This window comes from Sebastes fasciatus, chromosome 22 (genome assembly GCF_043250625.1).
Source record: "Sebastes fasciatus isolate fSebFas1 chromosome 22, fSebFas1.pri, whole genome shotgun sequence".
Classification (NCBI taxonomy): domain Eukaryota; kingdom Metazoa; phylum Chordata; class Actinopteri; order Perciformes; family Sebastidae; genus Sebastes; species Sebastes fasciatus.
This window is the reverse complement of record NC_133816.1, coordinates 22,783,034-22,800,484: the sequence shown is the minus strand read 5'-3', so window position 1 is coordinate 22,800,484 and position 17,451 is coordinate 22,783,034. Positions and strand designations below refer to the sequence as shown.

At 38.3% G+C, this 17,451-nt stretch overlaps 1 protein-coding gene across 7 annotated transcripts; it reads left to right on the top strand.

Annotated features, from left to right (window-relative positions):
* The first annotated feature begins 8,808 nt into the window (after positions 1 to 8,808).
* coro2ab (coronin 2Ab) lies at positions 8,809 to 17,406 on the top strand. 7 transcript variants are annotated; one of them, XM_074624695.1, is made up of 16 exons: positions 8,840 to 8,913; positions 8,988 to 9,029; positions 10,690 to 10,756; positions 11,097 to 11,297; positions 12,569 to 12,685; positions 12,761 to 12,910; positions 13,737 to 13,937; positions 14,008 to 14,124; positions 14,209 to 14,313; positions 15,187 to 15,283; positions 15,385 to 15,500; positions 15,583 to 15,673; positions 15,755 to 15,915; positions 16,061 to 16,228; positions 16,308 to 16,376; positions 17,251 to 17,406. In XM_074624695.1, exons 4-16 carry the CDS (start codon positions 11,097 to 11,099, stop codon positions 17,314 to 17,316), a joined length of 1,659 nt encoding a protein of 552 aa, XP_074480796.1. In that variant the 5' UTR covers positions 8,840 to 8,913; positions 8,988 to 9,029; positions 10,690 to 10,756; the 3' UTR covers positions 17,317 to 17,406. The 7 variants fall into 7 exon arrangements, with proteins under 7 accessions (XP_074480791.1, XP_074480796.1, XP_074480797.1 ...); XM_074624696.1 differs by having other exon boundaries at positions 8,844 to 8,913; positions 10,690 to 10,725; XM_074624693.1 differs by having other exon boundaries at positions 8,887 to 9,029; positions 10,690 to 10,725.
* Positions 17,407 to 17,451: the final 45 nt, after the last annotated feature.

The window sequence follows — 17,451 nt, the reverse complement described above, 5'->3', positions numbered from 1 at the left end:
TTTTATTAATCAAAAACAGTGTTATTAAACAATGTTTAATAGTTTTATTTTTTTGTAAAACAGCGCCCCTGCTGGCGCATCAGTAACAGTTAAGGCGGAGGGTGGTACTGCAGCACGGAAGACGACGAGAGGCTCCCAAAACAAGTGTCTGTACATTTCACGTTACAGAGACACACACGATAAAATAATACTTTAACGCGAGCTATATGGTGGATTTTCTGTTTGCTGAATTACAGGAGATGCTTGGACAGATTCAGAAAAGATGATGAATCTAATGTTATCGGTATATTTGATCGGTAATTAAAGCCGGTAGTTACAAATATGAAAGAATAATTATAAGCATTTTCATATTTATTTGTGAATTTTTCTGTATATATTTATACATTAGAAATATGTTTATTTCTTTGCATATTAATTACTCATTTTTTCTATCTATTTTTTAAATTGTATTTATTTATTTAGATATCGTATAATATGTATTTGTTATTTTAATGTTTTTTTTATTTTAATTTGTTCTTTTATCTATTCATCTTCATATTTCCACATTTAGTTTCTTATTCTTTTACAGATTTATTCTGTTTTATGGCACTCCTATGACTCTATAGAAGCCCACTGGTTACAGATAACTAATTCCCACACCAGTGAGGGAAATTCCCCAGTATATGTCTGTAATCAGAGCTGACCTGTGCCACTTCTCTCTAGATGTGAAGGTAAAGTGGAGCCACACCTCCACTCCTTCCTTCACTGCTTCAGGAAATACTTGAGGTGCTGTTACTGTTTAATAAAGGACAACACTTCTGTTTTTCACAGATTTCATGAAGCTCTAATCTAAGACGGTAAGTTTTTCTTGGTATATTTGTTATTTTCTCAATTAATTGATCAGTTGTACTATGTTATAAAATGTCAAGAATTGGCATAAAATGCATGTGACGCCTTCAAATGTATTGTTTTGTCTGATTAAAAACCTAAAAAGATATTCAGTTTGCAAATATATCAAATAAATCCGAACACTGGAGGAGCTGGAACAAACTGATTTTAGGCATTTTTGCTTGAAAAAATGACTCAATATTTTCCTTGATTTATGCTTAATTAAAAAAAAGAATTGTAGAAAAAAAAAAAAAGACTATGCATAGTACATATATTATGAGTATATAACATAGTAAACCAATCCTTTGGTCAATAATTGTATTTTAGTGTAATCTAATATAATAATTGCAGGAGGGGTAATATTAGTGTTCTGTGTCACTTCTGGAAAGTGGCATTGGTTCAACCAGTGAAGATCTGAACCACTTCCTGAACCACTCACGCGGTACGGCCGGGCAGCGAGGCTTCGGACGTCATCAATGACGTAATTGGTCTAAAACGATACAAACCTCGATACGCGCATCGCGGAAAACTTCCTGGATTACTCGACACACACTCCGAAGCCTTGACACAGCGCGTAACATCACTACTATTAGTGCTACAGGGGTTCTCTGTAAGGTTAAGATCCTCAACTAACATTGAAAGCTTCATAGCTTCATTGCTTTTCTTCATATGTTTCAGAGATGAAAAGTAAAGACACAGCTCCTCATGAAAAACATAGAAATTTGGTGTTGATTTCAGGAATCTATTTTTATGTTTAAAAAACTTTCCAAGAATGATTATGGAATTGATTTGCCAGGTCATGTAACGGGATCTTTCACAATCGTACCAAATATAATATTTTCCTTTGTTAGATTAGAAAAAAAATTCAAATTTAGTGGACAACCAATAATGCAAATCATCCCAGAAAGCATTAGCAAAAATACATTCATAAAATAAATGTTCGGTAGTTTCAATGTGTTCATCACAGAACGAGCAGTTATTGTGATCAAAACCAAAACGGTTTCTTAAGAACTCAGCAGAGGGGTATATTATATATACTTCACTGAGAACCTTAAAGTGAACCTCCTTCGCTTTTGGTGCAATAGGAAATTTAAAGATCCCGCGGGTCTCAGAAGGTTAAATATATATTCATATCAATACATGGAGAAAAATATATAGTTAAACCAATACATTGTGATATGTATGACACCATGTAATAATAAGAATGAAATCAAAACTAAAACTAATGAACCCAAGTAACTGAAATCACCTGTGTGTGTTTAAGACCATTATCATCACTATGGCATGTTATTACAGTTCATTTTAATTTATCAGCCAGCAATAGAGAAATGGGAGTGGCAGCCATAATCAGTGTGTGCGGCCGGTGTTTTTCCTTAATACTGTTATGTATTAAACTATTTTTATACATCCATACAAGTATAAACAGGTGCAACTTGATGATTCTGTGAAATACAAATAGATTTTCATTAATGTTAAACGAACCAGCCAACCATAGGAGCACTTCCTTGAAGGAAGTTTTTCCCAGGTTTAAACCTGGCGTCCCTCCAGGAAGGAAGGTCTGAGTAACTTGGCAGCCGTGGTAGGTTAGCGATCATTAACTAGTGTTACCCTTTCTCACCTCTCTCTGTGATCCATGTGGACAATTCGCCATACTTTACGCCTGAGTTCATGAGTCATTTAGGAAAGTTTAAAATGACCCCCAGTGTTAGTAACTTAGTTAGGTTAAGGAAAAGATCGACTTGGTTAGGATAAGGCAACAAAACTACTTTGTTAGATTTAGGAAAATATCAACTTGGTTAGGATAAGGCAACAAAACTACTTAGTTAGGTTTAGGAAAAGATCGACTTGGTTAGGTTTAGGCAACAAAACTGCTTAGTTAGGTTTAGGAAAATATTGTGGTTTGCGTTAAAATAACTATGGAAGTGACGTTACTTAAGTACGGAAGTTACGTGACAAATAAGACAGCGCTGAATTCTGGTTTCATGCAGGATACGAACGCTGGTCTCCTGGGCTAAAGTTCAATGATTTTTGACCAAACATCCACCCTGATCTCCCTACGCAGCGTTTGATGCTTTTTATACTTCGTGGTTCACGATTACATGGATTAAATACAAATGATTTTGTGGGATATATACAATTACAGTTCATTACTTTTCGTAGGTATAGCTATGAGCTATGAGAACAGCCTGCCTTCAAATACAACCTGTGACTTATGGTTAGTTCTCGGTTCAGTTTTACTGACTCTCTACATGCTTCACGTCATGTTCATGTGATCAATAACGTGGGTTGTCCTTCTAAGCTGATGATACCCGATTATACATAAAAGCTTATCAGTATTTAACTGGTATGAAGAACAATGCAGACACGTCTATGCTGAGCTGAAGCTTTTTATCCCTCTAATGCTAACTGTAATGTTTGACAATTCTTTGTTCTTTCCTCCGACCAAAAAATACACAGTATGTGATGATGACTTCACTAAAGAGATGGAGTCTCCTGTCCCTCGCTGCCTTCCTCGTCCTCTTCATCGTTCCCACAGTAACTGAAGTGGTGGGGAATATGTCAGACTGTGGCGAGTTTCTTCTGAAGAAAACACCACCACGTGTCCCTGGCATCTTGGAGGATGGGAGAATCCTGAACCAGAACCGTTACAAACCCATTTGCCAGACTTTTGAGAACAACAGACGGTTTGTGACGCTCTACGACACCAAGAACAGGATTCCAGTGTTTTCTGCTTACAAGTTCAGAGGAGGATCAAGTGGAAGACCCAAAACCCCTTGGAAAATAGAGCCACAGGTATGTTTTTCTTTCTCTTACTCGTGAAAATACAATCATTAATTAACTTTAACTGGCAACTGTCAGGCTGGAGTGGGATTTTGTCTGTCATCTCTATCCACTAGTGTTCCCACTTTAAGAGAGAGACAGCAACAAACTTGGATGCAGAACAATTTTTGCGAAATACACCCCAACAGCAGTATAACAATTATCTTTAAATGTGCGACAGTTTCTGTGTGCAAAGGCCTTAAATCAGATTAGTTTGGGTTACTTTGGAATCATCAAAATCAGATTCTTTTTATCATACCGATACAATGAGCACCACTAACTGAGCCTTCCAATTTTTGCAGCTTGAAAAAGAAGGACACCCACGCAACATGAGAGACGAAGGATACCGCTACCAGGCCAGTAAGAATGATTATAGGAGAAATGACACAGGCTATAATAAGGGACATTTATTTCCAAATTCTCATGCATCTGATACAAATGACAAAATCTCAACGTTCACCCTGACAAACATCGTTCCACAAGCAGTGACTTTCAACAATGGCAGCTGGGCAAAAATGGAGGAATGCACCAAATGCAGAATGAAAGAGTTCTGCACCAACAATAAGGATATCACTGAATGCTTTGTAGTGACCGGGGCACATCCCAGCAAGAACAACAAACTCAATAAAAGGGTTAATATACCTTCCATGCTCTGGTCAGCATTCTGCTGTTACAACACGACAGAGTGGATAGCGAGCGCACACTGGGGCGACAATGTTCCAGATGAATCTAATACTGAATATCTGCAGACAAAGACTTTGAAAGAACTCCATGAGAAACTGAGCATAAATGGCTTATTTGAGGTATTTCCTGGAACCCAGTGTCCTCTCGACACAACTGTTAGTTTGGTTCCTAAGAGCCGCATAAAAAGGAGTACAGAAAATAACTGCCAATGCCCACCCCAAGCTTCAACCACATCTGCCCCTTCAACGACTAGCATTCCCTCAACTACTGCTACTCCCACCTTGAGCACCATACCTACAACTACAGACACAACAACTACTATTTCACCAACAACCACAGCCCCTACAACCACCACCAAAACTACAACTACTACAAGAGTTACGACTACGACTACAACTACCAAAAGAAGTACAAAGAAAAATTCAGAAAATAACGGAGACGGTGGGCAAGGAGGATCTGGAGGAGGAGGTGGTGGTGGTGGAGGAGGTGGTGGTGGTGGTGGTGGTGGAGGAGGAGGTGGTGGTGGTGGTGGTGGTGGAGGAGCTGGTGGTGGTGGAGGAGGTGGTGGTGGTGGTGGAGGTGGCGGTGATATACAGGGAGATGGTGGTACAACAGTTCCTGCTACTACCACTAGCACATCTGCTCCTCCCACTACTACATCTGGCCATGCCGCTACCACAACTAGCATTCCCTCAACTCCCTGTAGTACTACCATACCTACAACTACAGAAACACCAACAACTACCATTTTATTAACAACCACTGCCCCATCAATCACAACATCTCCCCCATCAACTATAACTGCCACCCGTACAACTACTACACCCCAAACTAACAACACCACCCAGACATCAACAACCTCCATTCCTACAACTACACCCCAAACTAACACCACCAACCAGACACCAACGACCTCCATTCCTACAACTATTAAACCCCAAACTAACACAACCACCCACACACCAGCGACCTCCATTACTACAACTACTACAACCCAAACTAACACCACCAACCAGACATCAACAACCTTTATTCCTGCAATTACTACACCCCAAACTAACACCACCAACAAGACATCAACAACCTCTATTCCTGCAACTACTACACCCCAAACTAACACCACTGACCAGACATCAACAACCTCTATTCCTGCAACTACTACACCCCAAACTAACACCACCAACCAGACATCAACAACCTCCATTCCTGCAACTACTACACCCCAAACTAACACCACCAACCAGACATCAACAATCTCCATTCCTGCAACTACTACACCCCAAACTAACACCACCAACCAGACATCAACAACCTCCATTCCTGCAACTACTACAACCCAAACTAACACCACCAACCAGACATCAACAACCTTTATTCCTGCAACTACTACAACCCAAACTAACACCACCAACCAGACATCAACAACCTCCATTCCTGCAACTACTACAACCCAAACTAACACCACCAACCAGACATCAACAATCTCCATTCCTGCAACTACCACACCCCAAACTAACACCACCAACCAGACATCAACAACCTCCATTCCTGCAACTACTACACCCCAAAATAACACCACCAACCAGACATCAACAACCTCCATTCCTGCAACTACTACACCCCAAACTAACACCACCAACCAGACATCAACAACCTCCATTCCTGCAACTACTACAACCCAAACTAACACCACCAACCAGACATCAACAATCTCCATTCCTGCAACTACCACACCCCAAACTAACACCACCAACCAGACATCAACAACCTCCATTCCTGCAACTACTACACCCCAAAATAACACCACCAACCAGACATCAACAACCTCCATTCCTGCAACTACTACACCCCAAACTAACACCACCAACCAGACATCAACAACCTCCATTCCTACAACTACTACACCCCAAACTAACACCACCAACCAGATATCAACAACATCCATTCCTTCAACTACTACACCCCAAACTAACACCACCACCCAGACATCAACAACCTCCATTCCTACAACTACTACACCCCAAACTAACACCACCAACCAGACATCAACAACCTCCATTCCTACAACTACTACACCCCAAACTAACACCACCAACCAGACATCAACAACCTCCATTCCTACAACTACTACACCCCAAACTAACACCACCAACCAGACATCAACAACATCCATTCCTTCAACTACTACACCCCAAACTAACACCACCACCCAGACATCAACAACCTCCATTCCTACAACTACTACACCCCAAACTAACACCACCAACCAGACATCAACAACATCCATTCCTTCAACTACTACACCCCAAACTAACACCACCACCCAGACATCAACAACCTCCATTCCTTCAACTACTACACCCCAAACTAACACAAAAGCTCAGCACCTCAAAACCTCCACTAATATCCACCTGTCTTCTTCTGCTCCTTCTTCAACCTCTTACTTATTATGTTCGTACATATTTTGTATATTGTTGTGCTGATACCTGATTAACAGCTTGGCAAGTACAATCATATTTGACGTTGACAATGTCCAGTGCCAGTATAAGAAGGGCTAGATGTATTTCCCATCTCGTAACAGTCCTAACGAGTGGCCCTTAATGAAAACCTAATCTTGGGAGCGCTTTATTAGCTGAGTGGTTTCACTGCATGCCATATAACCGACACATCCCAGGTTTCCTTATTTCGGAAAAAATATGAACAGTAGCCAACGGAGAGAGACAAATAATTTTTTGATCCCGTTTGAATTATGCCATGAATAAGAGATATGATGTTTAAAAGATATTTTGCAAGTCAAGAAAGTCTCAGTTTGTTGTAAACCACAGGCTTCGTAGCTTCAGAGAGAGAGACGTCACACTTTTGGGTGTGTCATCTTTCTAATTACTTATTTTCACAATCTGATACTTCAGCAGTTTTACAACAAACTGAGACTTTCTTGGCTTGCAAAATTATCTTTTAAATTGACAAACATCCTATGTGTGATTCATGGACTCAAACAGAAACAGCACCAAAAAAAATATTAGTCTCTCTCTGTTGACTACCGATCATATTTTTTCCGAAATAAGGTCCCATGGTGGTCCACCGGAAGGGGCGTGACGTCGCCTTTCCTACACTGTCACATAAAGGTGAAAATGCCACAAAACTTCTGTAATCTTGATGACAATGTTTAACCTTAACCAACTTGTTTGACCATATATAGTTTAATTTTGTGGTTGTCACATGTTGAAAATGCATTAAAATGTATTTAAAAATCTTGCTTGTTAAAACTCCAAAATGTCGTAATTGAATGTAATATTTTGAAGATTTATAATCCTGATTTCTTTTTAAATAAAATTGCTTTGCAGCTAATATATATAAAAATCAATCAAATCATGTTTGTTGATTGTCAATTGTATTTACATAGCCCAAAATCACAAATGTGTCTCAAATGGCTATAAAATCTGTACAGCAAACACCCAATGAAAAACAAATTCTGTATTCAGTACCATACAGAATTGTTCTTTGATTACTAGCTTTTTATTTGTGCAATTTAATTTCCCATTTTCATGGATTGTACTTTGGATTGAAAGTGTGATATTGCATTGCTTCATATGGAGATTGAGAATGTATTTGAACAATATGAATTAAATAAAAAAGCCTGTGTATAACCACTTACTTTAAATATACGTTGTTGTTTTTTTAAATCACCACTACCAAGGCACCTTGTTTATCAATGCTTATAATTATTCTTTTATATTTTGTTATTTCTCTTTATATTTCCATATTTATTTATTCTTTTATTTTTATTTATTTATTCTTTCATTTATTTATCTTTATATTCCCAAATTAATTTTCTTATTCTTACAGATTTATTCTTTTTTATGACACTCCTATGACTCCATATAATTGTTGTGCATATGACTTATTTATTTATATTTCTACATTTTTTATTTATTCTTTTATTTATTTATATTTATATTTTCACATAAATATTCTTAATTTTACAGATTTTTTATTATTTTTTATGACGCTCCTCTGACTCCATATTGTTGTTGTGCATATGACAAATAATACTTGAAATTTATAATAATACTAAAAAACACAGTTGTGTATTCAATCAAAACTATAGTAAGAAAATTAGATTTTAGATAATCCGGCTTTCTGGAGTTGTAAGATGAAACACTTTACTTTCATTATCTACATCAGCACTAATAACCAAGTAAAACAGATATATATTTATTTATATATGAACATTAATAGTGTCGTCTTAGCTGGGAACTGGTTCTGTGTGTGTGTGTGTGTGTGTGTGTGTGTGTGTGTGTGTGTGTGTGTGTGTGTGTGTGTGTGTGTGTGTGTGTGTGTGTGCGGTAGTATCGGATGCAGAGGGGTGTTTGTGCGTGTGCAGTCGTGCATAAACAGCTCTGTTAATGTGGAAGAGGAGGCGAGACGTCATGGATCAAACACACACTGCAGTCAGAAGTCAGCGGTTGTACTTTTACTACCAGCCAGCTGATTGAACAGAACTGCTTGTAGAAGCAGTGTAGAAGTATCTCAGTTCTAACAGTAGGTGTTGTTGTGGCTGTCATAATTAACAGTCCTAATAATAATAACAACAGTATTATTAACAGTAACAGCAGCAGTTTGTTTGCAGGAGGAGAACTCAGATGACTCCATCACAGGTAAGACAACATCCTTTTATTATATGTTTTAGTTTTCTGGGGGATTTAGAGAGTTAACGGTGGAGACATCAGAGAGATGAGGTTCATGTTCAGCACCTCAAACCTCAGAAGAACTGATTTGGACAAACTGGTTCACAGAACAACAAATAGCATAAGTACAGATAAACATGAGACATGTTTAAGATGATTTAAAAGGAGTTAAAGGAGCGTCACTGAACACATCTGTAGTCATAAAAACCATGATACAAGTCACTGAAAGTAGAGCTCAAACTTCCCCAGATGCTGAACAACCCTGCAGAGAAAATATAAAATTGGAAAATATGCCAGTTTGTTTTATGGCGGGTCTGTCAGCTACAGCCACAACGTATCCTCATTCAACGGTTCGTATCTTATCTTTGTGCATTGTCCTACTAATGTCCAGCAACACGTGTCAATTTCTGCTCCTTACATGCATGCAGTCTTTTCAAAATAAACTTCCGTCTTCACAGGAAACTACTTAGTTATGTTTAGGAGAAGATCGTCGTTTGGGTGAAAATAACACTGGAAGTAGCGTAACTTAAGTACGGAAGTTACAGGTCCACAAATTTCATGGTAATTAGGTGATAATTAGCAAGTAACCTATTTTAAATTTCTTTGGAATTACTACCAAATAACCCCAATATTTACCTCGAAATTGATCAAAAATGACTTTATTATAAACAGTATTTAATAATTATATGCTAAAATAGCATCTAATGGTTAAAATAGGGCCCTTAGGCTTGAGAAGTGGAGGTGGTAAACTAATAGAAAACACTTCTGATCAGGCACAAATCTCACCATTGTGTGACTTATTATCTACACAAACCTGGTAGCTAATGTCATGATTCAGGGAGGCTTTTAAAGAAATTTAAAAGAAGTTATTTGCTAATACATTAAATGTATTATATTATAGTATATTATATTATATTATATTATATTATATTATATTATATTATTAAATTAAATTAAATTAAATTAAATTAAATTAAATTAAATTAAATAAACTGTACATGGTCCCTTTTAAATAAAATAAATAAATAAATAATAAAACTAAATAAATTAAATGTATTATTATTAAATAAAATAAAATAAAATAAAATAAACTGTACATGGTCCTTTTTAAATTAAATAAATAAATATAAAGTAATTAAATGTATTATTATATCATATTATTAAATTAAATAAAATTGATTTTAAATAAAATAAATAAATAAATAATAAAAATAAATTATCATCTATTGGGAAATAGCGGAATATAATTATTAAATAATGTTTATATCCCAGCCCTAGAACTTACATGACAAATAAATCAACGTTGACTTCTGGTTTCACACGGGACACAAAGAGCAGTCTCCTGGTGAAAGTCTGGTATTTTTAAAACCCACCCATTCACCCCGACCTCATCCCTACATGGACTCTTTATACTTCTATATACTTTATACAGACTCTTTAAATATATAAGAATTACAGTGCATTACTTTCTTGTAGGTATAGAGAACAATATTTCCCTCTGAGATGTCGTGGTAGTACTCCTGTGAAGTACCTTAGTTCTTTCACATCTGAGTGGATTACGTTTATCTGAAGTTTTATTTATGGTATATCCTTTTTCTTCTTCTTCTTCTCCTCCTTCATCTCTCCGCAGTAAGGCGATCTCTTCTAGCCACACTAAAGGTCAAAGGTCAGGAGGAATTAGTAACAACAGGAAGTGTGTATGTAACCGATGAATCTTTAATAACGCCGGCAAACTGTTCTGGACGAAGGATTTATCCGTTTAGTGTGTGTGTGAATGATTAAGAAGTTATTGAAGGAATTGATTTATTATTAATAAGATTATGAAAGCCAATAATGACGGCTGATTGCATTATTGATTAGGCCAGATAAAATGTTCCACAACACTATTATGAGATGACGTAAGACTGACACACACACTTTTCCATCCCTCCCGTCTTCATCATTTTATTTCCCCGTCTTCATGTGCACATGTTAAAGAATGTTTTTGTTGATGTTAAACTGCTGATACAGTTTTAAAAAGCTCTTCCTGTCCTCCAGATGTCGTGGCGTTCGTCTTTCCGCTGCTCAAAGTTTCGTCACGTTTTCGGGAAGCCGTGCACCAAGGAGCACAGCTACGACGGGGTGCCAATCACGCGCAGCGTCCACGACAACCACTACTGCTCAGCCAATCCCTGCTTCATCGCCGTGGTGACAGAGTGCGCCGGGGGCGGGTCCTTTTTAGTCCTGCCCATCCATCACGTGCGTAGTCCTTCATAGTCCTCATCTCCTCCTGTTGTATGGAGGACGGAACCTGCCAAAATAATAAATAAATAAATAAATGACTCGATAAATAATAAAAATAAAATAAAATATAAAGAAAGAAAGAAAGAAATACGTAAAAAAATAAAGGTAAAATCATGCAGAAATACTTAACTAAATACATAGAATTTTGATAATAAATAAATACATTTAAAACAATTTAAAAATTATAAATACATTTAAAAGATAATAAAATAAATAAAATAATAAATAAACAATAAATAAATAATAGGACAAATAAAATAAAATAAATACAAAGGTAAATAAATAAAGACGCAAATTACAATGGAGATGGTCATTTATATACAATTTTATCAATTCATTAATGCCTACATTTATTTTTAATATTATTTTTGGTACATTTAATTGCGTATTTATTTATTTATCGAGTCATTTATTTATTTATTTTCTTTTGGCCAGTTCCGTCCTCCATACTGTTGAACACGATAAAAGATAAAAATGGGACAAAAGGAAGTAGTCGTTGTATGCACTCTGAAATCTAAAAAGAAATGTATAAAGAAAAGAGTACAGAAATAAATAAGTGTGGGGAAATAAATAGGCGGGAAATGCAAAGGGAAAATTATACATAAATAAATAAATGCATAGCTAAATACATATAATTTCATAATAAATACATTTCAAATAAATAATAAGTAAATAAATAAATACATTTAAAAGGTAATAAAAAGTAATTAATTAATAACTGAAAAAAAAATAAATAAAAGGAAAAATCAAAAGAAAACAGTACATAAATAAATAAGAGTGGGGGAAATAAATAGGGGGGAAATGCAAAGGAGAAATCATGCATAAATAAATAAATACATACAATTTAATAATGAACCAATAACAAATAAATGCAGATGCAAATGTAAAAAAAAACAAATAAATAGATAAATGAGAAAATGAAATACAAGAGTAGACCGATAGGGGAAGCTAATTATTTACCTTTGTATTACTTCCCCTATCGGTCTACTCTTGTATTTAAAAGTAAATAATTAAAGAACCTAATTAAAACAGAAATGTCAATTTATGTCACATTTTCAGAATTAATTAAAGCCTACATATATATTAATACTATTTTTGGTACATTTAAAAACTTATTTATTCATTTATTGAGTCATTTATTTATTTATTTTTTATACAGTATAACCCTTCAAATTGAAGTCAATGAGCTCTAGGTGGTATAATTTATTTTTATCCTGCTCTCTCAGACAGGCAGGGTGGACCCTCAGCACCCGAGGGTGTGCGGCCACAGTGCGAGGGTCCTGGACGTCAAGTGGAACCCGTTTGACGATCACTGCATCGCCTCGTGCTCAGAGGATTGTACTGTAAGTCGTCACCTCTGTGTGTGTTCACACTGTTTCAGCTGAAACGTCAACCCAGTACTGTACGTGTGCACGCAGGTGAAGATCTGGGACATCCCGGTCTGTGGCGTCCAACAGAACCTCACCAAGGCCAGGAAGACTCTGATTGGTCACTCCAGGAGGGTGGCGCTTATTGAGTGGCATCCGACAGCTGAGAACCTGCTGCTTAGCTCCGCCTACGACTACAAGGTCAGGGTCCTCATTGGTCAGTGGCGGCATCGGTCAAAGACGTCACTCTGACACCTTTTAACATGAAGTGAACCATAAACATTATTATATTGAACTTTTGTTATAATATCTTTCTACAATACTGTTCCCTACTGCAACATACAGTATACAATATTCAATTAATTTATGGAGTCATAGAAGAGACAAAGAAAAGGGAAATAAATAAAAGAATAAATAAGAAAATAAAAAATTTGGAAATATAAAGAGAAATAAATACGATAATAAATAAGTACATAGAAAACTGTGGAAATAGGAAGAGGAATAAATAAAAGAATAAATAAGGAAATTAAAAAAATTTGAAATATGAAGGGAAATAAATAAAATAATAAACAAGTAAATAAAAATGTGGAAATATAAAATTAATAAAATCATAACTAAATAAATAAATAAAATGTGGAAATATAAGATAAACAAAATATTAAATAATAATTATAAGTTTTCATTTATTTTCAAATTTATTGGTTCGTAAATATTTCTGTATATATTTATATATTAAAAATATATATTTATTCTTTACATATAAATAAATTATTTTGTGATGGCGATGGCAAAAAAATGACGAACTCGAGGCTTCAAAGTCGTAGTTCACAAACCAGTGGGTCACTTCTTATATTCAGTCTATGCCTCTAATGTTGCCTGAAGTTGAGTCTCAACTATTTATTATTAAAATAAGATATTGCTAATAATTTCATAATGATATCCTGCAGGTGAAAAATGGAGCACATCTGTGTTTTTAGGTCTCCTAAACTCACCGTCAGCGCTGACGTTGTCTCTCTCGTTGCCCCAGGTCCTCCTCTGGGACGTGTCCCAGGCAGGTACCGTGCTCAGGTACCCGGTTCGGGTGGTTCTGATGCCCGTCCTCCACCGCTACCCGTCTGACGCGCTGCTGCTGTCCGTCAGCTTCAACAGCGACGGCAGCCGGCTGGCGGTCACGTCCAAAGACAGACGGGTTCGAGTCCTGGACCCGCGGACGGGAAGGATCCTGCAGGTGTGTTTCTGAAGTGATCGTTTGGTCTGATTGAGTGAAAACAGAACATTTGGTAATGATGTTCCTGCAGGTGTCCAGCAGCAAGTCCCACAGAGCCAGTAAGGTTTTATACATCGGAGGGTTGAAGATGCTTCTGTCCACCGGCAGCTCGCCCTGGAACCACAGACAGATCGTCCTCTGGGACCCCGTAAGACACACATTCCTTTAAGCAGGAAATCCAGAGGAAGTATTGTCTGTGTCTGAGTCTGTTTGTTTGTTTGTTTGTCTGCAGGACGACTTATCTGAGCCGCTGTATGAAGAAGACTTGGACGGGTCAGCAGGAGTCCTGTTTCCGTTCTACGACCCGGACACACACATGCTCTACTTGGCTGGAAAGGTCATACAACGCACCACGTCTACCCATAAAGCTTTGCAGCTTGGATTGCACCTTATAAAACACCATATATGTCTTGTTTTCAGTTTGGTTGTTGATGCACTCAAATATTTTTTTCTCTGCCTATATACGCTAATACTAGGGATGCACCGATACCACTTTTTTTCAGACCGAGTACATGTACTTACATTTGGTACTCGCCGATACCGAGTACCGATACGAGTACTTCTCTGTGCCAAAAGACCCTCGTTAACAGCCAGCTGGAGGGTGTGAGCGACACACGGCAGGCTGGGGAGTCCCGCATACGAGGTGGTGCGCCGCGACCGGCTCTAGGTCGGCTTGGAAAGGCTCGGGGCGAAGGTGCTTCCCGGGGCCGTGGATAAAGTGCTCGCTGCGCCATCTCTCCCCGCCGGGGAGGGACGGGGCCCCCTGCTCCCGGGGCGGACTGTCCTCAGTGCGCCCCCAACCGCGTCGTGCCCCAGGGCGGGGCTTGGCCCACGTAAAAGGCACCAGGGGTCTGCGGCGATGTTGGCAACCAACCCGACCCGTCTTGAAACCAAGGAGTCTAACGCACGCATGAGTCAGAGGGCGCAAGCAAAACCCCGTGGCGCAATGAAAGTGACGGCCGGCGCTCACCGGCTGAGGTGGGATCCCGGCCGGCCAATCTCGCCCACACTGTCAGGGAGGTGGAGAGTGAGCGCGTACGATAGGACCCGAAAGATGGTGACGAGAGGTTAATGTCACGCTGCCGTAAAGGGGTATCGGAGCCGTTTTGCGAGTACGAGTACATGAGCACAGTATTGGACCCGTTACCCGATACAGGTATCGGTGCATCCCTATCTAGTACCAAATGTGCCCTTAAATCCCTTAATTCAGGGTGACGGGAACATCCGGTACTACGAGCTGAGCACTGAGAAACCCTACATCAGCTTCCTGACGGAGTACCGGTCTCTGCTGCCACAGAAAGGACTCGGTGAGATCAACACGCTCTACGGAGGATGTCAGAACTCTAGCTAGCTGTCATAACGCAATGTAATGTTCCCCAATGACCTTTGACCTCTTACTTCGCTTCAGGGGTGATGCCAAAGCGCGGCCTGGACGTGAGCGCCTGTGAGGTTTTCCGATTCTACCGCCTGATCGCCATCAAAGACCTGGTGGAACCGCTGTCGATGATCGTACCACGTAAAGAGGTTAGCGTGACACGTTGATGTCGCCTTCCTCATCATTATGTCACTGAACCTAAAGGTACCGTGTTCTCCTCCGTCCGTCCAGTCAGGTGTTTTCCAGGAGGATCTGTACCCAATGACGGCTGGAAACCAGGCGGCCATGACGGCTCAGGAGTGGCTGTCGGGGATCAACAGAAGTCAGTGACGCATTAGTGAACAGATACACGCCTGTAGTTTGAGATCCACCGTTAACCGCCTGTCCTTCATATCTCCATCAGGCCCGGTGCTGATGTCTCTGAATCCTGGGACTCAAGTAGCCAACCCTTACCCAGAATCCCCTGCTGAGAAGGGGCTGGTGAGGCAGCTGAGCTCCCTGAGGTTCCAGATGGATCCGGCTGTCGATGCGATGACCAGGACCGACCTGGACTTCATGGAAGAGGTAGAACCACGTCGGCGAAAAGCCGTCATGTCAGCGAATTAGCGCCCGTACTGTAGCTCTTATTTACAGCGAGCTCAGCGTGGCTCAAAGTTCTGTCCAGATGTTTTGTTGCCGTTGTATTGAACAGCTGATCATCTCTCTGGAGGCCTTCCTCGAGGAGCAGCTGGCCTACCAGGACGCCAAATACCCGAGGGAGGTGAGCGATCTGTCGGGGTGGCAGCCAGACGAGACACAAATCCCGCTGTGGACGTACTGCTGCACGCCACACTGCTGCGAACCCACAGAGAGGCCGCCGCCAACAACCGAGAGCGAAGTGAGGCTCCGATACGTACGAGAGAGATTACTGAGTGTCTCTACGTCCTGCAAACAAACTCGTTTTTTTATTATTTCAGCTCCTGCAGGCGTTTTACAGACAACAAGACGAGATCAGAGGCCTGAGAGAAGAACTCAATGACAAAGACGTTAGTATTCAAACACAAACACACATGGCAGGAGATATGGAGTCACAGGAATGTCATAAAAAAAAAGAATAAATCTGTCTAGTAATAATAAAAAGAAATGTGGAACTATAAAGAGGAATAAATAAAATAAATAAGTAAATAAAAAAATTTGGAAATATATAGAGAAATAAATAAATACATTTTAAAAATGTGGAAATATAAAAATGCAATAAATAAAAGAATAAATAAGTAAATGAAAAATGTGGAAATATAAAGAGAAATAAATAAAATAAATAACTAAATAAAAAAATGCAAACAATAAAATAATAAATAAGCAAACAAAAAAATTTGGAAATGTAAAGATAAAAAAATGAAATAATAAATAAGTAAATAAAAAAATGAAATATAGAAATAAATGTGGAAATATAAAGACAATAAAATGTAAAAGAAATATTCCAAGCGGTTATTTTCACATTTATTTCTGTATATATTTCTGTAATAATGGTTTTAATATAATTATAGTATATCTATTTTATTTTTTATAATCATGTTATTTATTTGTATCCTTTTATTTTTCCTTATTCTTTTCCATATTTCCAAAAGCGATAGGGATTAAATGTTTTTTTTTTAATACATTTTTTATTTACTTATTTATGCCTCTTTATATCTCCAAAATTATTTTCTTATTCTATTACAGATGCATTTATTTATGGCACTCCTATGACTCCATAGTAGCCAACATTTATGCTATAAATGCATTGAGCCTTTTAGACCAATCAATATCACAATTAATTGTTTATTTGTCAGATAATTGGCATCATAAGGCTATTTAAAACTCTTAGTGATCAAACAGTGAAGTGATGTTTGTTGTATAGACTTTGTGTTTTGTGTGCAGGTGAGGATCGCTCAGCTGGAGGTGGACATCAAAAACACCAGAAACAACATGAGGGCAACCTTCTGATTCAACCAATCAGCTCTCACGCTGCCGTTTTAACACTGGACCAATCAAACTGCTCAAAACCTCCAACAATTAAATTAAACACATCTGACATCTCTGACGTATTTATGGTGTTTGTGTTGCCACTTGTAGCTGGTC